The sequence below is a fragment of the Chrysemys picta genome, chromosome 3, assembly GCF_011386835.1.
Source record: "Chrysemys picta bellii isolate R12L10 chromosome 3, ASM1138683v2, whole genome shotgun sequence".
Lineage (NCBI taxonomy): Eukaryota > Metazoa > Chordata > Testudines > Emydidae > Chrysemys > Chrysemys picta.
This window is the reverse complement of record NC_088793.1, coordinates 90,172,377-90,196,948: the sequence shown is the minus strand read 5'-3', so window position 1 is coordinate 90,196,948 and position 24,572 is coordinate 90,172,377. Positions and strand designations below refer to the sequence as shown.

The window sequence follows — 24,572 nt, the reverse complement described above, 5'->3', positions numbered from 1 at the left end:
AGCACCTCTTACCTAAATGGGGAAAAAAGCAGAAACAGTATCTCTGGTGATACCAGCAGGGAGCAAATTGAGAAGAATACTATCAAGGCTGATAAATAAAGCAAAGAAAGTCCCTTCCCATTAAGAGGTCCAGTTCCTGAGATGTTTCCTGTTTCATGTAGCTCTAAGACAGACAGATCCATTAATCAAAGTGGCTACAGTATGTAGAAAGCCAGAAAACTATGACAGCCTTTGTTTAAAATGCTGATGGAAATGTTATTCTCACTCACAGAAATGAACTTATGCTCTTTTGGTAGGCCAAGAGGAAGGGTTAGCTAAAGAAGAAGTTTCTAATGGCTTATCTTGCTAGTCACCTGCCAGTTTTTAATACTCATGAAACCTCTGACAGTGAATGGAACTCTTGGATTTGATGCACTTTGATGGTCCCAGTAAGGAGAATCACATTCATTCCTCAGTGATACAGCTCTCGGTTTATTTTATTTATTTGGCTCTTTTACTTTTCTAATTTGGGAAACTGTTACTTCGCAATAATGCCTATTTCAGAATCTCAGAAGCACTGCGCTGCAAATCTGAAAGTCTGAGGAAAATAGATGAATTAAAAGGAGCTGGACACTGTTGTGGAAAAGGCAACATTTGATAACATGAAAACTGATCCTAGGGCAAAATGAGTCCTTGGTAGATGATCTCCTAGGGGAAGGCAAAGGACATTTTCTTTGCAAAGGTAAGGCAGAAGCAGCCAAGTGTAATAAATATTTAATCCTGAGGATCCTGGCACATGATGTGTTGAAGCTAGCTGCCTAGGACTTCCAGTCACAAGCAGAACATTCTGCCTTTAGGTAAGAATTGGCTTTCTGGCAGTATGATTTGTGATTGGGGTTTATCATTGGGTATCAAAGCGCCAGGCACCATTTCTCAAAGGTGAAAAGAAACTTGCACTGTTTTGCTGAGTGCAACATTGCAAGCGTCCACAGAACAGAGCTGGGAAATACACAGTGACATGTTTTGACAAAATACTTTTTTAAAAGCTCTCTTGGATGGTAACAATCACTTTGTGCCATTTATAAAATGTAATCTGTGATTAGTAGGAGAAAACTGAAAGCAATCCTGTCTAGTGCTTCTGTGCAATTTCACAAATGGTGAGGCAGATCAGCTCAGGTGCCCTATAGTTTCCAGGGATTATTTAGAGCACGAATCCAGCCAAATAAATAAAATCTAAGAAATTATTCATGTGCCAGAGAGCAGGAGATGGGTGTTTAGCATATCAGATCCCTTATATCTTAGGTTCTCAGTCATGAGTAGACATCAGGGGTTAGCATCCACCCTGCTTTTCCAATATTGCTGAACAAGAGAGGGGGTTCCCAATAGATGGGAGTGGGGCCCTGGAATGGAAATGGGAAAGGTGGAGCACCACCATCTTGTATCAAATAGAGCATTGCCTGAAAAGGATGTTCAGAGAAGTTCATACTGCTTTTAACAGTAACTACTTCCTACTCCCAGTTTTCCCTCTAACATTTGTGATGGGAAAAAATCACTCCACGATGATAGGAACTGAGCTGGGCTACTGGTGCCTAAAACAGAATTGGTGAAATTATTTGGAAATACTCATTGCAGTCAAAGTTAGATCAAGGATGAATTTGGGCCGTTATGATTTTCCATGACAGGACTTCTAGGCCTGGTCTACACTAGGCGTTTATGTCGAAGTTAGCGCCGTTACATCGAATTAACCCTGCACCCGTCCACACTGCGATGCTATTTAGTTCGACATAGAGGTCTCTTTAATTCGACTTCTGTACTCCTCCCCGACGAGGGGAGTAGCGCCAAATTCGACATGGCCATGTCGAATTAGGCTAGGTGTGGATGGAAATCGACGCTAATAGCTCCGGGAGCTATCCCACAGTGCACCACTCTGTTGACGCTCTGGACAGCAGTGCGAGCTTGGATGCTCTGACCAGCCACACAGGAAAAGCCCCGGGAAAATTTGAATTGGAATTCCTTTTCCTGTCTGGCCAGTTTGAATCTCATTTCCTGTCTGGACATCGTGGCGAGCACAGCAGCACTGGCAACGATGCAGAGCTCTCCAGCAGTGATGGCCGTGCAGTCTGTGAATAGAAAGAGGGCCCCAGCATGGACTGATCGTGAAGTCTTGGATCTCATCGCTGTGTGGGGCGATGAGTCCGTGCTTTCCGAGCTGCGATCCAAAAGACGGAATGCAAAGATCTACGAGAAGATCTCTAAAGACATGGCAGAGAGAGGATACAGCCGGGATGCAACGCAGTGCCGCGTGAAAATCAAGGAGCTGAGACAAGGCTACCAGAAGACCAAAGAGGCAAACGGACGCTCCGGATCCCATCCCCAGACATCCCGTTTCTACGAGGCACTGCATTCCATCCTCGGTGCGGCCGCCACCACTACCCCACCAGTGACCGTGGACTCTGAGGATGGGATAGTGTCCACGGCCGGTTCCTCCGACATGTTAGGGGACGGGGAAGATGAGGAAGGAGATGAGGAGGGCGAGGCAGTCGGCAGCGCTCACAACGCTGATTTCCCCGACAGCCAGGATCTCTTCATCACCCTTACAGAGATCCCCTACGAAGCGTCCCCAGCCGTTACCCCGGACACAGAATCTGGTGAAGGATCAGCCAGTAAGTGTTGTAAACATCTAAACATTTATTTTTAACAAAACAGGAATATTAACAATTAAAAGAATGGGTTGTTCATGATTAGTGTGCCCTATGCGCTTAACGGTTTAGTCATGGGCAGTGCAAGTTTTGAAAAAAAATCTAGCAATGTCCGGTTTTCAGTGATTGTCCTGCACAAGCCGCTCTACTGTTTATTCCCTGCTACTGCAGCTACAGTAAAATGCGGTCTATATGTCCGGGGATAGAGCAGTAATCCTCCTGGGATATCTCGATGAAGCTCTCCTGGAGGTAATTTGAAAGCCGTTGCAGGAGGTTCCTGGGGAGAGCGGCCTTATTGGGTCCTCCGAAGTACGACACGTTGCCGCGCCACGAGACTATCACGTACTCGGGAATCATTGCTCTGCATAGCAGGGCGGCATACGGCCCTGGTCTTTGGAGGCTTTCCCGGAGCATTCTCTGTCTGTCGCTCTCAGAGATCCTCATCAGGGTGATGTCGCCCATGGTGACCTGCTTTTAATTAGGTAGGGGAATGTTAGTGTTGGGACTGCTTTCCCGTTCCTTGACAGAACTGTAACCGCTGGTTTGTAGCCACGCGGTGGAGGCGGGAGAGGGGCAGCCGAAAGGGATCGTTCCCGGGGACAGCCGCGAGGGGGTGGGACAGGGGCAGAGTTCCCGCTTGCCGGATTGCTGGCTGCAGGAACTGACATAGCTTTAAATGTGAAATGAGGCCAGTGCTAATATAAAAGTTTTAAACTGCCACAAGTGTACGGCTTACCATGTCTGCCTGCAACAGAAATTCCGTTGTGCTGCCCCGCTTCTCAAATGTGCTATGCAAGACCCCAGGCACTGAATGCGAAGGCCGAAAATTCGACCTTGTGCTGAGTGCGCATGTGATAGGTGCTGTGCATGGTCTTGTTCACAGAGAAAGACTATGTTCTTTGTTCACAACTACATTTTTCTTTCTGAGGAATTCACTACCTTTTTCCCATTTCCACAGCCCCATCTGCGACTGTCTCACAACCTAGCCTGGCATCACACTCCCAGAGGCTAGCGCGGATTAGGCATAGGAAGAAGAGGACACGGGAGGACATGTTCTCTGAGCTTATGGCCTGTTCCCAAGCCCAGGCAGCACAGCAGACCCAGTGGCGGGAGAACCTGACCCGAATGCACCAAGCCAACATGGATCGGGAGGAGAGGTGGCGGCAGTAAGACCAGCAGGCGACTCAAACGCTGCTTGGACTACTGAGGGAGCAAACGGACACGCTCCGGCGCCTTGTGGATGTTCTGCAGGAACGGAGGCAGGAGGACAGAGCCCCGCTGCAGTCCATCTCTAACCGCCCTCCCCTGCCACCAAGTCCCATACCCACCTCACCCAAAGTGCAAAGAAGGAGAGGCGGCAGAGTCCCTGCTAAGACTCACTCCACCCCTGCAGAGAGCTCTAGTAGCAGAAGGCTCTCATTTCCCAAAATTTGAAAAGTTCTTTCCTTCCCGCCTGACACAAGCCCCCGTCCAAGTTTCACCTCCCAATGCCATGTGTAGTTGATAATAAAAAATACGTTTCTGTAAACTACTGTTTCAATCATGTTCTTTTGGAGGAGGATGGGAAAGGGGGTTGGTAATCGGACAGGACAGTCACCTTTGGCAGGGTACATAGTCGGGGGCAGGCACAGCAGCAGGGCACATACACAGTGCAGTGATGCAGTGACTAGTTACCCTGGTTAGTCTGGGAGGTTGTTTTCATGTTATGTGGTGGGGGGTGGGTTGCTCTGTGACTTTGTGGCAGGGGAGGGCAGTTACAGATCTTCAGCGGCGGTCCTTAGGCAGGATCACAGAGCCACACAGCATGGGATCTGTAACCGTCCTCCCCCTGCCACAAAGTCACATAGACCCCCCCATACACACAGTCCCGATCAGGAGGGGTGACAGGCTCCGTTGAAACAACCATCCCACCGCAGCGGAGCCTGTCAATCCTTGAGTTTAGAAGCTGCATTCGCGTCACTACACTACACCCGCTCCGCACCACAGTCTGCGTCCCAGTTTTAAAAAATTCCCGCGAAAACAGTATTAAAGAAAACGGTGTGTTTTAACAAAGTTGAACTATTTTTATTTCGAAATGTGTGTTGGAAGGGGGGTGAAGGGGGTATGTAACTGGATAGGATAGTCAACATTAACTGGGTAAAGAAATGGGGGCAGGTTTAGCTTCTCAGTACACAAACTTTAAAGTCACAGGTTACCCTGCTCACTCAGGAACTTTGCTTTCAAAGCCTCCCGGATGCACAGCGCTTCCCGCTGGTCTCTTCTAATCGCCCGGCTGTCTGGCTGTGAGTAATCAGCAGCCAGGCTATTTTCCTCAACCTCCCACCCCGCCATAAAGGTCTCCCCCTTGCTCTCACAGAGATTGTGGAGCACACAGCAAGCTGCTATAACAATGGGGATATTGGTTTCGCTGAGATCACAGCGAGTCAGTAAGCTTCTCCATCTCCCCTTGAGACGGCCAAAAGCACACTCCACCACCATTCTGCACTTGCTCAGCCGGTAGTTGAAGAGTTCTTTTTCAGTGTCCAGGGCGCCAGTATAGGGCTTCATGAGCCAGGGCATTAGCGGGTAGGCTGGGTCCCCGAGGATGACTATAGGCATCTCCACATCCCCAACAGTTATTTTGTGGTCCGGGAAGTAAATACCTTGTTGCAGCTGTCTAAACAGACCAGAGTTCCTGAAAACACGAGCGTCATGAACCTTGGCCGGCCATCCCACGTAGATGTTGGTAAAACGTCCCCTGTGGTCCACCAGTGCTTGCAGCACCATGGAAAAGTAGCCCTTTCGGTTAATGTACTGGGTGGCCTGGTGGTCCGGTGCCAGGATAGGGATGTGAGTTCCATCTATGGCCCCACCGCAGTTTGGGAATCCCATCGCTGCGAAGCCATCTATGATCGCCTCCACGTTTCCCAGGGTCACTACCTTTGGCAGCAGTACATCAACGATTGCCTTGGCTACTTGTATCACAACAACCCCCACGGTAGATTTGCCCACCCCAAACTGGTTCGCGACTGACCGGTAGCTGTCTGGCGTTGCAAGCTTCCAGAGGGCTATGGCCACTCGCTTCTGTACACTCAGTGCAGCTTGCAAGCGGGTGTCACTGCGCTTCAGGGCAGGGGACAGCAACTCACAAAGTTCAAGGAAAGTTCCCTTCCGCATGCGAAAGTTTCGCAGCCACTGGGATTCATCCCAGACCTGCAGCACTATGCGGTCCCACTACTCAGTGCTTGTTTCCCGTGCCCAGAATCGCCGTTCCATGGCATCAACATGACCCATTGCCACCGCGATGTCCTCGGCGCTGGGTCCCCTGCTTTCTGACAGGTCCGTGCTACTCTCAGACTTCAGGACATCACCGCGGTGCCGTAGCCTCCTCGCCTGACTTTTCTGCATCTGCCTCAGGGAAACCTGTATGATAAGCTGCGAGGCGTTGAGAGCGGCCACAACTGCAGCGATGGTCGCAGCGTGCTCCATGCTCGCAGTGCTGTGGCGTCCGCGCTGTCAATGACTGGAAAAGTGCGCGAAATGATTTCCCGCCGGCGCTTTCAGGGAGGGAGGGCGGGAGTGATGGACGGATGACGACAGTTACCCAAAAGCACCCTCGACACATTTTGTTACCCAGAAGGCATTGCCGGCTACACCCAGAATTCCAATGGGCAGAGGGGACTGCGGGAACTGTGGGATAGCTGACCACAGTGCACCGCTTCGAATGTCGACGCTTTCACCGTTAGTGTGGACGCACAAAGTCGAATTACTGTCCTTAGTGTGGAAACACACGTTCGACTTTGCAATATCGATTACAAAAATTCGATGCAAGTAAAATCAAACTACTCTCGTAGTGTAGACAAGGCCCTAGAATCCACAGTTTAGAAATGACATGTGTTTAAAAACAAGTGCAGCATTCTCCGATAAGGCTGCTGAAATCTGTAACATGCAAGTCATACCAACAAAGGCTTTCACCAGCGACTCAGATGGACAATAATGGGTAAGTTTCTAATTCCATGCATGGTGGATTAGACATACAACTCCAATTAAAAAAAAAAAGAGGCATGTGTCTATAGAAGTCTCATAACTTTGTTCAGCTCTTAAAATAAATTCTACCAAAATACATACTACTTCACTGAGATACTATGATTCCAGTAGGGTTTTGTCAACACTTATTCTACATCTGAGGGGTAGAGGTGGTGTGGGTGCAGGGGAGGGCATTGTGTGTAGTTAAGTGTTTTGCATGTGTGACCCTAACGGCATCCCAGTGCAAGACGGCAAAGGGCACATTGGTATCTGGTAGTGAGTTTCAATTGGCCTGACCAGCTGAATGGAATGTACCCCAACTCACTAATGTCATAACCTGTGTCCAGAAGGTGTCATGTAAGATAGCAATGAAAAGCTAATAACATACTGTCACAGGGTATCAGGCCATCAGGGGAGAAAGAAGGGGGAAAACACCCCCTTTCAGTCAATGTGGCTCCTCGCCTTCAGGGTAGCGAGGCCTAGCAGCCAGAGTCTATGTAGCTGCTCTTGTGTTCAGTGCAGTGATGCCTAGTGGCCAGAGTCTATGTAGCTGCCTTTGCATTCAGGGCAGAGAGGCCTAGTGTTAGGCACAGGGAGGGGTAGGGGGACAGGAGCCTGTAACATGCAACCACTCTCCTCCATCAGCCAGCCCTGACTGAACTGAGCTGCTCCCTTTTATATATTCCACTTGGAGCATGCCCAGCAAGGATGAGAGGGCGTGGACTCCCCAGCCCAAAGTGAGTGGTTAACCCTTGCTGGACCAGTGCAGGGTTGGTACACCCCATCACATATACTGATCAATAATATTATTGTCTGATCTGGATACCGAATACAAATTCAAAATTACAAACACCTTGGTAATTATGTTACCAAAATGTCTGCCAGGCAGGGCGGGGCTGAAGCTATCCCATCCTAGGCAAAGGAATGTGGTTCTGCCACCAAGAAGCTACATTAAGAGACAATGGGAAAGCAATTTACACAGAAGGTAAACAGGACCATCAAGCCAACAAAGGGAGAAGATAAGCACACAGCATTACAGCAGTAGGAGATTGCAGGAAATAGATAATTTTTCAAACACCAGGAGGGGAAGAAATCAGCATGGACTTTCCTTCACCCGGAGACTCCATGTTACCTTCCTCATAGTTTGAATAAACTTTATGACTTACATTGAGAGGTAACCTTCAAAAGAATTCATATTAAAGATACACTGGACTATAAAAGAAAGGAGCGAAGAACCCCAAGTTATGTTTCATGTAAGAAGACAAAGGAACCAAGCACATTGGACTTTGTGGGAGATCCTGACCAGAAGGGTGGTCAGGCGTCTCTCTGAATGGTCCAGGAAAGGGCTAGATATTGGAAAGCAGTTTGGGGAAAATTCAGGACTGGGCATGTGTTTGGGTCACCGCTGCACTAGGTAATTGGGTGACCGAGACTACAGCGGGGCTGTTGTGTCGTAGGCAGGTGGCTGGAGTCAGAGCACTGAACCAGGGCTGCAGAGCAGACACTCAGGACACTGCATGTTTGTCTGCTGGCTGTTGGTGTCCAGGCTGTCAGCCACCGCCTCAGGCCAGTTAAGACACCCAGGTTTATAGAACATGTGGGGAAACAACCCCTGACTGGCCTGGATTGCACCCCAGAACATGACAGTATGTAACACCTTTTCATAGCTTAGAACTGGGGTACTATGGTGATGTGCAAATATGTGTAAGAAGTAAACAGTTTTGCAGGTTTAAAATCTTTAATTTGCACAGAATGATGGATTTTTATGACCACTGGAGACAAAAACGTATTTTCATTTTCTTTAGCGCACTTTCACCTCTTTCGAACTGGAAACCAGCCTATATGTCGTCATTTATATCCCAGCTGAACATGGAAGACAGGTCTTTCGTTTTCTCCTTAAAAACATTGTCAAACCTTTCGCTCTGTGCCACAGTCATTGTGTTCTTCCAGTCTCCAATGGTGCCTGGGGCAGGAGACACAGAAGAGAAATTGGTGGTTAGATGCTTTGCTGCCACTTGGACATTTTATTATAATTGGAATATTGCTTGTGCAGGTAAGAGGCTGTGAATGCTGCTAGTTGGATGCAGTTTCTTTTCTCCTCCATTCCTTCCTCTCTCATCTCCCCAGAACGTAGCTCTCTAGGGCTTTGGCAGTACATTTCCAGTCCTGAAGGTGTGGGTAATATAACTTTGAGTGCAGTGTAACTAATTTGACCCAGTATTTCTAGACAATGTCACTAATTCTGTTTTAAGAACCAGTGGTTTTGTACATCTCAGTTATCATCTTCCTGTACTGATTTATTTCACTGCAAATTTTAGAAGAAAAGGAAGTAGTTACTATTAAGAGAAATATGAGCTTCTCTGAACATCCTTTTCAGGCAATCCTGTACTTAACAGTAGGCAGTGGTTCTCTACCTTTTCCATACCATACCATACAGTGCCCGCTACCATCTAACTGAATCCCCCTCCTATTCACCAGTATAAGAAGGCCACAAACCCCTGACATCTATTTACGACTCTCCTATATAAGGGCTACAACATGAAAAATACCCATCTCCTCTCAGCCACAAGAATTGTCCCCTAGATTTTATTTCTTTGGCTAATTTCATACTCTAAATATCCCCTGGAAGCTGTAGAAAGAAAATCAGTTCTGATGCCCATCGTGAGTGAAGTTTCTCAGAAGCCCTAGACAGAAATGCTTTCAGTTTTCTCTAATGTTCACGTTTTAATTTCTTGAAGAAGACCCTTCCCTTTTACAAATGACACAAAACGAATGTTACCCTCCAAGAGACCTTATTGAACATTTTTATCTTAAAAAAATATTGACACTTTTTTCTCACAGATCAAAAGAAAGCTGCAGTACTTTGCTCGGCAAACATTTAAGATATTGCTTTGACCAAAGTAGCGCAGCTCTCTTTTAATCTGTGAGATGTGGTGTCTGGTGCATTGTTACACAGCGATACACCCTCACTCAACAGTTTTAGTGCCCCAAAGCCAATTGTTTCCTGGGGATGGAAAGTTGTGATTGGAAGTCCTAGGCAGCTAGCTTCAACACGTCCTGTGCCAGGATCTGCAGGATTAAATATTTATTAGATTTGGCTGTTTCTGCCTTACCTTTCCGAAGAAAATGTCCTTTGCCTCGTTCCAGGAGACTGCCTAGCATGGACTCATAGTTTGCCCTGGGATCAGTTTTCATTTTATCAAATGTAGCCTTTTCCACAACAGTGTCCAGCTCCTTTTCATTTAGCTGCTTTCCTAAGAATCTGCAGATTTTCAGCACAGCGCCTCTGAGATCCTGAAATGAACATTATTTCAAAGTAACAGTTTCCCAAATTAGGAAAATAAAAGAACTAAATAAATAAAATGATAGAGTAAAGGATAATGGGATACACCTCTACCCCGATATAACGCGACCCGATATAACACCAATTCGGATATAACGCTGTAAAGCAGTGCTCCGGGGGTGCGGGGCCTGCGCACTCTGGCGGATCAAAGCAAGTTCAATATAACGCAGTTTCACCTATAACACGGTAAGATTTTTTGGCTCCCAAGGACAGCGTTATATCGAGGTAGAGGTGTACTTAAATAAAGTGAAACTGAGCATAGGGATATAGCACTAAAGCATAAAGGTGATTTCTTATTTGGGACCTTCAGTCTTATTACATTACTTCATAAGCAAGATATTAATTCACTTTAAGAGGCTACAGCAGCATTGAAAACTGACAGGTGAGTAGCAAGTTAAGCCATTGCATATTCCTTCGTCATTAGCCAACCCATCCTCCTGGCCTAATCAAGAAAGAAAAGGCTCATTTCTGTGACTGTGATTACAACTGCTAGCACCATGTATGACAAAGGTTGTTATAATTTTCTGGGTATCTGTATTTTGGTCTGTCTGTAGCAACCTATTTTGGAAGCAGAAGGACCCCTGTTGTGTCCAGTTCTGGAGTCCACAATTCAAGAAGGATGTTGATAAACTGAAGAGGGTTCAGTGAATAGTCACAAGAATGATTAAAGCATTAGAAAACATGCCTTACAGTGACAGACTCAAAGAGCTCAGTGTATCAATGGCTATTAGCCAGCATGGGCAGGGATGGTGTCCCTAGACTCTGTTTGCCAGAAGCTGGGAATGAGCAACAGGGAATGGATCACTTGATGATTACCTGTTCTGTTCATTCCCTCTGGGGCAGCTGGCATTGGCCACTGTCGGAAAACAGGACACTGGGCTAGATGGACCTTTGGTCTGACCCAGTATGGCCGTTCTTATGTTCTTATTTAATTTAACAAAGAGAAGGTTAGGAGGTGACTTGATTACAGACTATAATTACCTACCTGGGGAACAAATATTTATTAATGGGCTCTTCAGTCTAGCAAAGAAAATAATAACACAGTCCAAAGGCTGGAAGTTGAAGCTAAACAAATTCAGACGAGAAATAAGGTTAACATTTTTAAGAGTGAGGGTAATTAACCATTGGAACAATATACCAGGGGGTTATGGTGGATTCTCCATCACTGACAATTTTTGAATCAAGATTGGATATTTTTCTAAAAGATCTTCTGTAGAAATTATTTTGGGGAAGTTCTGCGGTCTGTGTTACACAGGAGGTGAGACAAGATGATCACAATGGTCCCTTCTGGCCTTGGAATCTATGAATATATATATCAGGAGTTGGACCTCTTAATGGGAAGGGTCTTTCCTCGCTTTGTTAATCAGCCTTACTGCTACTATCAACATGCTTCCTGCTGAAGTCAGCAGAGAGGATGCTGCTGCATCACTACCTATTTAGCTAAGAGGTGCACTCAGATACTCCAGACCTTGTTTATAAAGTGTGACTAAAATCAGTTTAAAATTGATTTAGTTCAACTAGAACAAACCCATGTATGGACACTCAAAGTAGTTTAAATCTGACTTCTGCTAAGCTAGGTGAAGTTGTTAAGGAGTTAAAAGCTAGCTGAGCTGGTAGAAAAGTGAAAAACTAGTTTCTAAAAAAAATTGGAATTTTGAAGAGTTCTGTACTTTTCAAAGATTTCACATAGATATCTTTATTGAAAACATCAAAATAGTTATTAAAATATTTTATATACTAAAAACCTAGCTTTGAATAGACAGTAGGGTGACCAGATGTCCCGATTTTATAGGGACAGTCCCGATTTTTGGGTCTTTTTCTTATATAGGTTTCTATTACCCCCCCCCACACACACACCACCTGTCCCGATTTTTCACACTTGCTGTCTGGTCACCCTAATAGACAGTGCAATAAAATATGATTTTTCACAAAAAAATTACAAGAAGATCTTCAGTTTTGCAAAAAATGCCATTTTGATAAAACATCTTTACTTCTAAAAGCGGTTTGAGAAGCTCCTTTCCCTTTAGGATGCCTCCTGGGATGGGTTGTGTAGCAGCCATCCTGCTATGCAGAAAAGGAAATGAAGTAAAGCAAGATTATTATCTTTTCTAACTGTACTCACATCCAACAGAGCTTGACCTTTATCTCATGTTTACAGTGAAAGATAATCCAGGATAAGGCTGTGAATAAAAACAGGAACTGGAATAAAATCTCTGTGAGCCCAAATATCCCCCCAACAGCAGAGGGGAGAGAAGCTGAAAAAAGGAAGTCTGCTCCATTGATTCTGCAGCTGTTCTTGGGAGAGTATTAGGACGCAAAAATGTCAATAATTGAATGGTTTTTCTGTCTGAGATCATTAACATTTATTTCTATAATTTTTCTCCTTCATATGTACTGGCTGGTTCCTGGTTGGATCACGTCAGAGGCTGGTCCACCCACAGGGATGACTTCAATATTCTCTTCCTCACCTATGAAGAGATGAAGAAGGTGAGACCAGTCAATGACTTTATATCTGAAAGAAACAGTAAATAAAATGCCTCCATTTTTCAGTCTTCTAATCTAGGGATCTGAGGACAAGTTTTGTCTTTTCAACAAACAGACACACCATTACATGATAACTAATACAAGTTGTACTGTTACCTCTAGAATCCACTAGCACCACAGAATGGTACTTGCAACCAGCACAAAATATTTGCACTTTTATGTCCTGGATTATTTACTTATAGATAATATTTTCCATTGCTTTTGATGGATTAGTGATCACAAACCTAGAATTAAATTGATAGATTCATAGATTAAAAGATTCTCTGGCCAGAAGGGACCATTGTGGTCATCTAGTCTGACTTCCTGTCTAACGCAAGCAATAAAACTTCCCCCAAATAACTCCTAAACATATCTTTTAGAATAACATCCAATCTTGATTTAAAAATTGTCATTGATCAAGAATCTACCATGACCCTTGGTAAATTGTTACAGTGGTTAATTACTCTCACAATTAAACATTTATGCCTTATTTCCAGTCTAAATTTGTCTAGGTTCAACTGCCAGCCATTGAATAGTATTATACCTTTATCTGCTGAATTGCTCCCCATGTTCCCCATTGTTCCCCATGTAGGCTTTTGACATCTGGGTACCAGTTTTTGTGTTACTAATACACTTCTTCATTATCCTGTCTATGGAAATGCCAAACAAAAGCAAAATAAAATGCAGCCCTCTTTCACATATTTGTCCACAATGAACCACTCCGTTGTTAGGTTGTTCACTCTTATAGAGCAACCTTGCATCTCTGTACATGGCCCGGGTGGTGTTGACAGGGGTTAGCTGGAATTTTGCAGGACTGAAGAATATTCCACAATGTATGCCCATGCAGGCTGTCAAATACCTTTTGAAAATCAATTATATCAATGATGAAGGAAACCTGAAATTCACTGAATTGTGCTTGGTGTCTGACTTAGTTCCTGCAAGCACCCTGATCCCTTCTAGAGACATACACAAAGAACCATGGAATTTGACAGACGGCAAAACAAAAAAAAAAGAAATCAATTGCATCGGCATCAGTTTGAGATTCAGGTCATCTGTCCAAGATGCAAGGGCACATCAAGCCACAGATGACAGGAGCATCCAAAATCTTTGCATTGCCAAACTGAAATTAAAACTGAGAAAGACCAACTTAAAACAGAACGCAGCAAAGAAATCAATAATATAAAACTGAAAACAAAAGTGTGCTCTGAGAAATTCCAATGTGAACTATGGAACAGATTTGTGGTGTTGACAGAGGCAGAGGAAGGTAAGATAGAGATTGGACCTGAAGAAAACTGCACAGTGCTCTGAGACAATGTGATTCAAGCTGTAGCAGTCACAGCCTGGTATCAGCACACACAGAGCAAGGATTGGATAAGCCAAGAGACGTCGCATCTCAACAAGGAAAGAAAAGCACTGAAAGGAAAACTCCTGAACGCTAAGACAAACGAAATACTGCAAAAAGCAAAGGAAAAGTACAAGAAATCAGACAATGCAGTGAAAAATGTGGACATTTCAAACAGGAAATGGGCCAAGAAAAAGCCAAGATGAAAAAAGGCTTACAACTGAGGTGTAACAGAATGACAGATGGGCAGAGCATTTCAGACAAGTCCTCAACAGAGTCAGCACGAGCTCAACACCAGATATTGATGAAACATGTGAACATAATCTACTTGGCATTAATATTGATGCAACAGAGATGTCAGCAATACAGGATGCAATAAAGAAGCTGAAAAACAACAAAATGGCAGGTGATGATCAAATCGCAGCAGAAAAGCTAAAAGAACTTGACCCCACTACCCTAATAAAACTGACAGAACTGTTCTAAATTCTGGGGAGAAGAGACTCCTCCTGACAAGTGAAAACATGGAATCGTTGGCAGAGTACCTAAAAAGGGTGATCTCACTGACGGCAATAACTGGAGGGGAGTCACACTACTCTCTGTTGTAGGGGAAATCATCTGTAGTGTGGTTCTACAAAGGACAAAAGAGGCAGTGGATTCAAAGCTTAGGGGAGAAGAGGCTGGATTCAGGCCCAAAAGATCCTATGCAGATGAGACAGTCTCACTAATTACCATAATAGAAGAATGTGTAGAATTTATTTTACTATGTACTTAAATTCTCAGTGTGCCATAAGCTGCCTTAGTGAGAATGTTGCATTGTCAGAGATTTTAAGAGAGAACTCAGGAGCTAGATAGGTTACAGCTGAGTCTTTTGGCTCTTTGGAAGGTATAAGTAATGGTTTGGAATTGCCGGATAGGCATAACAGTTGTGGAAAACAACTAAACCAGAAAATTAATAGAAAACTACTTCTGTGTGTTCTCTGCATAGCGCTCATCCTCATCTCCTCACCTGTGTTATCTGAGCACCTAAGTGGAGTTGAAATGTATTGAAATCTTCATTGTTAGGTTTCAGAGTGAACACCCAATTGAGATACAGGAGGCAACTTGCACTTTATTGGTGCAATGCATGTGCCTGTGCAGCTCCCCTGGACTACCTGCACAAAATCTCTATTATGATTTGTGAATGATATGGCATTCACTGCAACCTTAGACCCCAGGTTGTGAGGTGGGGGCCAGGATTTTGACCAGCTCCACCTTCTACGTAATTTACTGGGGTTACCATATCTCATAAATAAAAAAAGAGGACCCTCCACGGGTCCTGGCCCCGCCCATTCCCCACCCTTAGCCCCACCCCAACTCTGCCCCTTCCACACCCTAACTCCGCCCCCTCCTCCCTCCCACTCCCAGCCAGGGGGAAACAGCTGCCCGAGCGCTACCGGCTTCACAGTTTGCCGGGCAGCCCCCAGACCCTGCGCCCCCGGCCGGCGCTTCCCCAGCGCAGCTGGAGCCCGGGAGGGGAAGCGCCCACTTCCCCTCCGGGGCTCCGGCGGCTCTGCGTAACTTACACTGTGTAAGTTACACAGAGCCGAAGAGGAGCAGAGCCACCGCGGCTGGAGGCTCTGCTCCTCTTCGGCTCTGTTTAAGAGCCGGGCTGCCCCAGCGCTACCGGCTTCGGGCAGCCCCCGTGCCTCCAGACCCTGCGCCCCCAGCCAGGCACTTCCCCTCCCGGGCTCTGGCGGCGCAGGGTCTGGAGGCACGGGGGCTGCCCGAAGCCGGTAGCGCTCGGGCAGCCCGGCTCTTAAACAGAGCCGAAGAGTCAGGGAGGAGCAGAGCCGCCATTTTCCCGGACACGTTCGGCTTTTTGGCAATTCCCCCCGGACGGGGGTTTGACTGCCGAAAAGCCGGACATGTCCGGGAAAAAGAGGATGTATGGTAACCCTAAATTTACCCACTCAGATAGTTTATTCAGGCTGTGGTCAGTGAGCAGGGCTTAGCCTTTTAGCAGTAAATGAAACTTACCTTTCCCAGCTAACAACCTCTCCAGAAAAATATTAAAATCTGGTATTGTCTCAAGCATGACTGAAAAGTTGGAAAAATGAAAATAGGACACCGCAACATCCTTCGGGTTTCTGGCTACATAAATAACCTGCAAGGTAAAAAGAGTGACAGTCTCAGTTATATTAAAGCAGAGGTGGGCAAGCTACGGCCCGGGAGCCACATCCGGCCCGCAGGACAGTACTGCCCGGCACTTGAGCTGCCGGCCGGGGAGGCTAGCCACCATCCCGTCCCCTGCTGTCCCCACTTCCCCTGCAGCCATGCTTGGACAGGGGGTGGGGTTCCAGGAGGGCAGTTAGGTGCAGGGAGTCCTGGGAGGGGGCGGTCAGGGGACAAAGAGTGGGGGGGTTTGATGGGTCGGGAGTTTTGAGGGGGGCAGTCCGGGGGCGGGAAGCGGGAGGAGGATGGGGGGCGGGGGGCCAGGCTGTTTGGGGAGGCACAGCCTTCCTTACCCAGCCCTCCATACAGTTTTGCAACCCCGATGGGGCCCTCAGTTTGCTCACCCTTTAATATAAGGGACACAATTAACCAAAAATATGTGTTCTCATTTGCTATTGCTGCAAGTAACACTAAAATCATTGTATCTGAAAAGAATAAGTACTTTAGTAAATTGTTTATCTTGATTTAAATGAATGGCATTTTTTGTGTGTCTTTGCCAGCATTTTCTGTACATTCCGTGGAATTATTGCGCTTCCTTAATTCTAAAGACCCTCATGCACATGTGTACTGTATACAGGTGATAGTACCACTGATCTCAATGGGATTACTCACTGTTGTAAGGTTAAGAATATGAGTAAGTGTACTTAGAATCAGGTCTTCAAGTTATTTCCAGTTGTTTACATGGGTCTTTCACACAGCAAGAGAGGAGCAAAAACATTTAAAAATCATGGGAAATGTGATAATAAACAGCACAAAAATTAACAGGGAGTGCAGTTGCAGATGTACTATCTGAAAAGAATTTAAACTTTAATAAATTCATTTAATTTTGAGTTCTTTTTAAATACAAACACTGTTAAGTCAACAACAGATATTTATTTGTGTGTGTTGTGTTTAGTTTATTGGTAAAGTATTTCAGTAAAAAACATATCCTTAAACATGAATCCTAGTAAGCATGAATTTCTTGCTCTTTCAAAAAAAATTGCAGCTAGAGATATTTTTAGAGAATTGTAATGGATACAATGTTTAAAAAGTAATGCTAACATGCATTGCTGCACATCTCAACCAATTTCTCCAACCATTTGGAGCTGAGAATTTCTGGAAAACCACACAGACAGCTAAGCCATATGGTGGTGCACACTAAGAACAGCCAGCCAGAAGCCATGAAGAGAAAAACTCCCTACACCAGCAACATGTTCTTAAAATTGTGAAAATCTACATGAGCCCTGTAAAATATACATAAGCAATACAAGATTTTCCAGTGTCTGTAGTTAAAATTGTGCTATGTCCAGCTTAGGAGAGGTTGTTGTTCCATTTACTTTTACTGTCCCTGTAACTGTAGGACTCTTTCTGCATGGGAAATGGGGGTAAGCTATAAAGCAAATCAAGAGGAAGGTTCCTATGGATTCAGAGGTTGCACTGATGGAGCTCATGTGGTGCAAGCTCTGCACCACACATCTGCTCATTTTATCATAGGTGTTACTGCAACAGAGATAAGGAAGCTGCAAGGGTGACTGGGAAGGGAGTCTCCTGGGGAAGTGGGTGCACAGCACATGCCACCTTTCATGGGAGATCCGGGTAGCAATGTAAGAGATTGGCTTCGCTCCCACAAGGCAATTCTCACAGGCCAGCACTGCACACCTTCTGTGTGAATGATTCTCTGATTAGATTAAGGAAAGCAACACAGCAGGGAGGGGCAGCAACCTCCATGAGAGAGAGCTCGGTGCGAATCCCTGACCCTGGGAGATCCTTCCTCTTGAGCTGCATCTGGCACAGTCCACACCCCTATCATTAGCAAGAAGTTTCCTGATGTTAAAAGATGCAGGAGACGCAAAACATGGATAACATAAGAGCTTACAGTTACATAGCTACATGCACCACAACAACAAAAACACTGTAATTTACAATATAACATGCAGACTGTAATGATCATAACCCATCACTAACGCCCCTTTTAGGGGGCGCTGTCATGATGAGGAAGAAGCAGCTCCATTTCAGAGGCCAAGCACAGCATTTCCATGAAAAATGGGATCTCCACTGAAACTGGACACTGAAGTCCCGAGGTCTTGATTGAACTTGTTTTCCCCCCCTTTGGCTGGGTCTAGGGACATGGAATGGGGCTTTGGAGGAAGTGAGCCCCATCCCCATGCAGGGGAGATTTGCTTTTGGAAGGGTTCTTGTGGGAGGACAGACAGTCTGGCCAGAAGATTTAGACTGATTTATTGGTGAAAGCTACCAGTTTTCCTGAGTAATGTTAATTAAATTGTAAAAATAGTATCACCTACTTTTGCTCTCCTGTTCCTCAGATCTCTTGGAACTAAATAGTAAGGCAGGTGAGTTGTAAAGAGACGAGATGATGGACGATGGACATAATTCATATTATGTACGTTATACTCCAGCCATGGGACTCTGACTATTATTTTCATATTTTCTGTTCCATCCCGATGGCCTTCATGATAAATGAAGCTCAAAATATTCTGAATCCACACATTCCTGGGAAAGAAAATAGCCTTATTTGAAACAGTTTTAATGCTAATTTTATTTGTAATGTCCTGTAATAATCTGCCATCATCACAATCTCTTCAAAACTGTCTCATTTTACATTATAAATAAAGTACAAAAATTTGTGTTAAAGGGAGTACGTAATATAGCAGGAATGGGAATCCAAACAGCATTATACTTTTGTACATTTTAGTATTAAAAAACCTGTATCTATCTATGTGCTGGTCGATCGATTTTTGGGGCTTTTTTAAAAATGGGCTCCTATTACCCCGACCCGATTTTTCACATTTGCTGTCTGGTCACCCTAATTACTACAGACTATTTTTCACCCTCTTATGTAGCCTCAGTGCTGCAGCATGACTGTCCATTACAGTAATAGCCAGTGGATTCACTGGCCCTATCCAAAGCACCCTGCATACTGTTGTTCTGAGAGTTTTTAAGTACCCCTATTCCACCCCCGCAGTGGAAGAACACCAGTGCTACTTCAGGCCTCATGGAGAAGGCTCACACTGTCTGTCCTTTCTGTGCATGTTACATGACATCTCAGCGATACAAGGAGTTCTCTATTAAGAAGTGCCAAGGGTTCTTTAGGACCAGAATTGGTCAGTGTCAAAAGCTGTGTTACAATGTTTAGTATACAATGAGGTAAAGAGTCCTTCTCTCTGAGCTTGTCACAGAGGAGTTGGTTCTGCTATATTATAAATTCAGCTGCAAGTAATTCTCAAACCTCATAGGCTGGAAGAGGTGCTATTCTTGTTTTAAGAAAATATATACTGTGAAGTCTGAGAACAAAAATGTTGATCACTTGAGTACATGTAATTAGTTCGGCTTGAATACTCTGAAGGACTGGGATCAATCTGGGGAGGGAATCAAGCAATCAGTCTTACCTGATTTTGGATAAGTAACAACAAATACATCATTGTCTCTGATTTCAAAATCCTCTAGTGAATCTATGTATTCAGATGTAACATGGCCTGGGTGGAAATAAAAACCTTTATGTTTGAACAAAAATTCTTCTGATGGCTCCATTGTTAACTCAGTTTCATTCATATGTCAAGAATCTGCAGGTTAGAAAACATAATTTTATATCATTTTTATTTCGGTGTTATCTATCCTTCAGGACAAAAATTTCAGTACAATATAAACAAAACAGATCCCTTTTTGATAGGAAAATGTATATTAACAAAAACAGCAAACTGAATGACAGTACAGAAATAGCATTTTTAGGGACTGGCATGAGAACAGAATATCTTTTTCAGCTAAAAGTGCTGTGTAATACATTGTCTTTGAGTTATTTACTTGTACAAGTGTCTGGTATTGTTAGGCACCAATATTGCTTTAACGAATTATCTAACTTCACTGAATCCATGTAAATGGGCACTTAAAGTCAGCGCTACTCAAGGAGCACACCACAAAGTCCAGTGCTTTCTATGAGCTATGACTTAGGGTACATCTACACTACAGGGGGGAGTCAATTTAAGATACGCAAATTCAGCTACGTGAATAGCGTAGCTGAATTCGACGTATCGCAGCCGACTTACCCCGTTGTGAGGACGGCGGCAAAATCGACTTCTGCGGCTTTCTGTCAGCGGCGCTTACTACCACCTCTGCTGGTGGAGTAAGAGCGCCGATTCGGGGATCAATTGTCGCGTCCCAACGGGACGCGATAAATCGATCCCCGAGAGGTCGATTTCTACCCGCCGATTCAGGCGGGTAGTATAGACCTAGCCATAGTCCTTGTGCACAACCAGAGTAATGAGGCTGCATTCCAATTAATTTTGTGGCTGGAATTTTGTTCACACCATCTTATTATTTCTGATGCTCTCTCTCATATTTCCCTGTTTAATATGTTTCTCCCAGTCCCTCTTGTCTAGTAACATAAGTTCAGCAAAATAGGAGGGAGGGAGAGGAAGTTTATTTTCTCTCAAGAGTTTTCTTTGATTTTATTTTTGGCTGCTATATTTTATAAGGTTCTTCACCTGTAAATCAGTGACTCATGCCACATATGTGCCAGTGGAGCACATTGGTTACATCCCTTCCAACAGAGAGTAGAGAGACAATGAAATGGGAATAAAATAACCTTCTAGAGGATTTCACCTCCTATGTCTGGTACAGTATTTGAGTTGGAACAGGTTTTAGGAAATCTCCATGTAGTTTACCAGATTAAGTGAATTGACACCCAGGTCTCTCTCTTTAAGGCTTTCCAATAATAGATGTCTTTTTTTGTGGTATACAACTAACAAAGGAGAGTAGGTATGTGGGGAAAAAAAGCCCTTGTTAGTGTCATTAGACAACATACAAGGCTCAATAAGAATAATTGCACATGCGAGTTCAGTGACATGACTTAGGTCTGTCCTACACGACAGAGTTAGGTCCATGTAAGGTAGCTTATGCAGAGGCCCTGACATCCTGAGTGCTCGACCCCCACTCCATTAGGTTCACCGGGGGAAGGAGATCAAAGCCCTGAGGTAAGTGGGGAAGTGGGATACTGTGAGGAAGCCCGAGCAGGAGAGCGCATATTCTCATACTGAGAAAGCAGGATGATCAGTGAGTTATCTTAAGTGCCTATACACAAATGCAAAAAGCCTGGGAAACAAGCAGGGAGAACTAGAAGTCCTGGCACAGTCAAGGAATTATGATGTGATTGGAATAAAAGAGACTTGGTGGGACAACTCACATGGCTGGAGTACTGCCATGGATGGATATAAACTGTTCAGGAAAGACAGGCAGGGCAGAAAAGGTTGGGGAGTTGCATTGTATGTAAGAGAGGAGTATGACTGCTCAGAGCTCCGGTATGAAACTGCAGAAAAACCTGAGAGTCTCTGGATTAAGTTTAGAAGTGTGAGCAACAAGGGTGATATCGTGGTGGGAGTCTGCTATAGACCACCAGACCAGGGGGATGAGATAGACGAGTCTTTCTTCCGGCAACTAACAGAAGTTACTAGATCACAGGCCCTGGTTCTCATGGGAGACTTCAAACACACTGATATCTGCTGGGAGGGAAATACAGTGGTGTACAGACAATTCAGGAAGTTTTTGGAAAGCATAGGGGACAATTTCCTGGTGCAAGTACTGGAGGAACCAACTAGGGGCAGAGCTCTTCTTGACCTGCTGCTCGCAAACAGGGAAGAATTAGTAGGGGAAGCAAAAGTGGATGGGAACCTCGGAGGCAGTGACCATGAGATGGTTGAGTTCAGGATCCTGACACAAGGAAGAAAGGAGAGTAGCAGAATACGGACCCTAGACGTCAGAAAAGCAGACTTTGACTCCCTCAGGGAACTGATGGGCATGATCCCCTGGGAGAATAACATGAGGGGGAAAGGAGTCCAGGAGATCTGACTGTATTTTAAAGAATCCTTACTGAGGTTGCAGAAACAAACCATCCTGGTGTTTAGAAAGAATAGGATATATGACAGGCGACCAGCTTGGCTTAACAGTGAAATCCTTGCTGATCTTAAACACAAAAAAGAAGCTTATAAGAAGTGGAAGATTAGACAAATGACCAGGGAGGAGTATAAAAATATTGCTCAGGCATGCAGGAGTGAAATCAGGAAGGCCAAATCACACTTGGAGTTGCAGCTAGCAAGAGATGTTAGGAGTAGCAAAAAGGGTTCTTCAGGTACGTTAGCAATAAGAAGAAAGTCAAGGAAAGTGTTGGCCCCTTACTGAATGAGGGAGGCAACCTAGTGACAGAGGACGTGGAAAAAGCTAATGTACTTAATGCTTTTTTTGCCTCTGTCTTCTCGAACAAGGTCAGCTCCCAGACTACTGCACTGGGCAGCACAGCATGGAGAGGAGGTAACCAGCCCTCTGTGGAGAAAGAAGTGGTTCAGGACTATTTAGAAAAGCTGGAGAAGCACAAGTCCATGAGGGCGGATGTGATTGCAGAGCCATTGGCCATTATCTTTGAAAACTCCTGGCGGTCAGGGGAGGTCCTGGATGACTGGAAAAAGGCTAATGTAGTGCCCATCTTTAAAAAAGGGAAGGAGGAGGATCCAGCGAACTACAGGCCAGTCAGCCTCACCTCAGTCCCTGGAAAAATAATGGAGCAGATTCTCAAGGAATCAGTTCTGAAGCACTTAGAGGAGAGGAAAGTGATCAGGAACAGTCAGCATGGATTCACCAAGGGCAAGTCATGCCTGTCTAACCTAATTGCCTTCTATGATGACATAAATGTCTCCGTGGATAAGGGGAAAGCAGTGGACGTGTTATTCCTTGACTTTAGCAAAAATTTTGATATGATCTCCCACAGTATTCTTGCTGGCAAGTTAAAGAAATATGGGCTGGATGAATGAACTATAAGGTGGACAGAAAGCTGGCTAGATCGTCGGGCTCAATGGGTAGTGATCAATGGCTCCATGTTTTGTTGGCAGCCAGTATCAAGCAGAGTGCCCCAAGGGTCGATCCTGGAGCCGGTTTTGTTCAATATCTTCATTAATGATCTGGGGGATGGCATGGACTGCACCCTCAGCAAGTTTGCAGATGACACTAAACTGGGACGAGTGGTAGATAGGCTGGAGGGTAGGGATAGGATACAGAGGGACCTAGACAAATTAGAGGATTGGGCGAAAAGAAATCTGATGAGGTTCAACAAGGACAAGTGCAGAGTCCTGCGCTTAGGATGGAAGAATGCCATTCACTGTTACAGACTAGGGACCGAATGGGTAGGAAGCAGTTCTGCAGAAAAGGACCTAGGGGTTACAGTGGACGAGAAGCTGGATATAAGTCAACAGTGTGCCCTTTTTGCCAAGAAGACTAACAGCATTTTGGGGCATTGCCAGCAGATCGAGGGACGTGATCATTCCCCTCATCTGGAGTACTGTGTCCAGTTTTGGGCCCCACACTACAAGAAGGATGTGGAAAAATTGGAGAGTCCAGTGGAGAGCAACAAAAATGATTAGGGGGCAGGAGCACATGACTTATGAGGAGAGGCTGAGGGAACTGGGATTGTTTAGTCTGCAGAAGAGAAGAATGGCGGGGGGGGGGGGGGGGATTTGATAGCTGCTTTCAACTACCTGAAAGGGGGTTCCAAAGAGGATGGCTCTAGACTGTTCTCAGTGCTACCAGGTGACAGAACAAGGAGTAATGGTCTCAAGTTGCAGTAGGGGATGTTTAGGTTGGATATTAGGAAAAACTTCTTCACTAGGAAGGTGGTGAAACACTGGAATGGATTACCTAGGGAGGTGGTGGAATCTCCTTCCTTAGAGGTTTTTAAGATCAGGCTTGACAAAGCCCTGGCTGGGATGATTTAGTTGGGGATTGGTCCTGCTTTGAGCAGGGGGTTGGACTAGATGACCTCCTGAGGTCACTGCAAACGGGCTGGTCTAGGGTGGTCACTCATATGCAGGAGTTCAAGAGTTATAACCTTTCTACAAATCTCAAATTCTAGCACTGATATGTTGAATGGCCAGCCAGGTGCAACAATTGTACACGTATACAAACCTGTTTCTCCCTTAACTTTTCCATCCACCTCTGCTGACACAGCAGGAACTATGAACTACCAGTTAAAAGCTCCATCATGATGCTGATATTGTAAAACAAATTATGGCTTAAATTACATTTACTTTCATCAGTCAACTCTTTAACACACACTGTTGTTGTGACTTCTTTGTTGGATAACCACACGCACAAAAAAAGCATTTCAGGATCAAATTCCCATGCCACTCAGTTTATTGCCAAAGAACAGTGATGGAAAATATTTCCACTGCATACAATTCACTGCTGAAGCTTATAAGATATTTAATTCATGCACAGATTTACTGATGGAGATGTTTTAGTAATATGTTTATAATAAAATAATATTTACCTTCTCTGCTCTATTTCTGCTGCTCGAAGACACAAGCCCACACTGCTGCCAAGTGCTATCCAGACTTGAATAGACAAGACTGATATTCACTCCTAGAAAGGGGAGAATACTTTCTTTACAGCTGGTGTGCAACCTGATTGGAGTTTTATGTTGCTATGTTTTTTT

The 24,572-nt window shown here is 44.9% G+C and overlaps 2 protein-coding genes across 3 annotated transcripts; one reads left to right on the top strand and one right to left on the bottom strand.

Annotated features, from left to right (window-relative positions):
- The first annotated feature begins 1,664 nt into the window (after nt 1-1,664).
- LOC135982319 (myb/SANT-like DNA-binding domain-containing protein 2) lies at nt 1,665-4,336 on the top strand. The gene is made up of 2 exons (XM_065588377.1): nt 1,665-2,642; nt 3,637-4,336. Exons 1-2 carry the CDS (start codon nt 2,066-2,068, stop codon nt 3,846-3,848), a joined length of 789 nt encoding a protein of 262 aa, XP_065444449.1. The 5' UTR covers nt 1,665-2,065; the 3' UTR covers nt 3,849-4,336.
- A 4,066-nt stretch (nt 4,337-8,402) lies between these two features.
- Nucleotides 8,403-24,572, bottom strand: LOC101938411 (amine sulfotransferase-like). 2 transcript variants are annotated; one of them, XM_065588381.1, is made up of 7 exons: nt 24,408-24,572; nt 19,489-19,662; nt 18,385-18,592; nt 15,908-16,034; nt 13,094-13,199; nt 9,797-10,032; nt 8,403-8,646 (listed from the first exon to the last, which is right to left on the bottom strand). In XM_065588381.1, exons 3-5 carry the CDS (start codon nt 18,523-18,525, stop codon nt 13,096-13,098), a joined length of 372 nt encoding a protein of 123 aa, XP_065444453.1. In that variant the 5' UTR covers nt 18,526-18,592; nt 19,489-19,662; nt 24,408-24,572; the 3' UTR covers nt 8,403-8,646; nt 9,797-10,032; nt 13,094-13,095. The 2 variants fall into 2 exon arrangements, with proteins under 2 accessions (XP_065444453.1, XP_065444454.1); XM_065588382.1 differs by lacking the exon at nt 13,094-13,199 and having other exon boundaries at nt 9,797-9,977.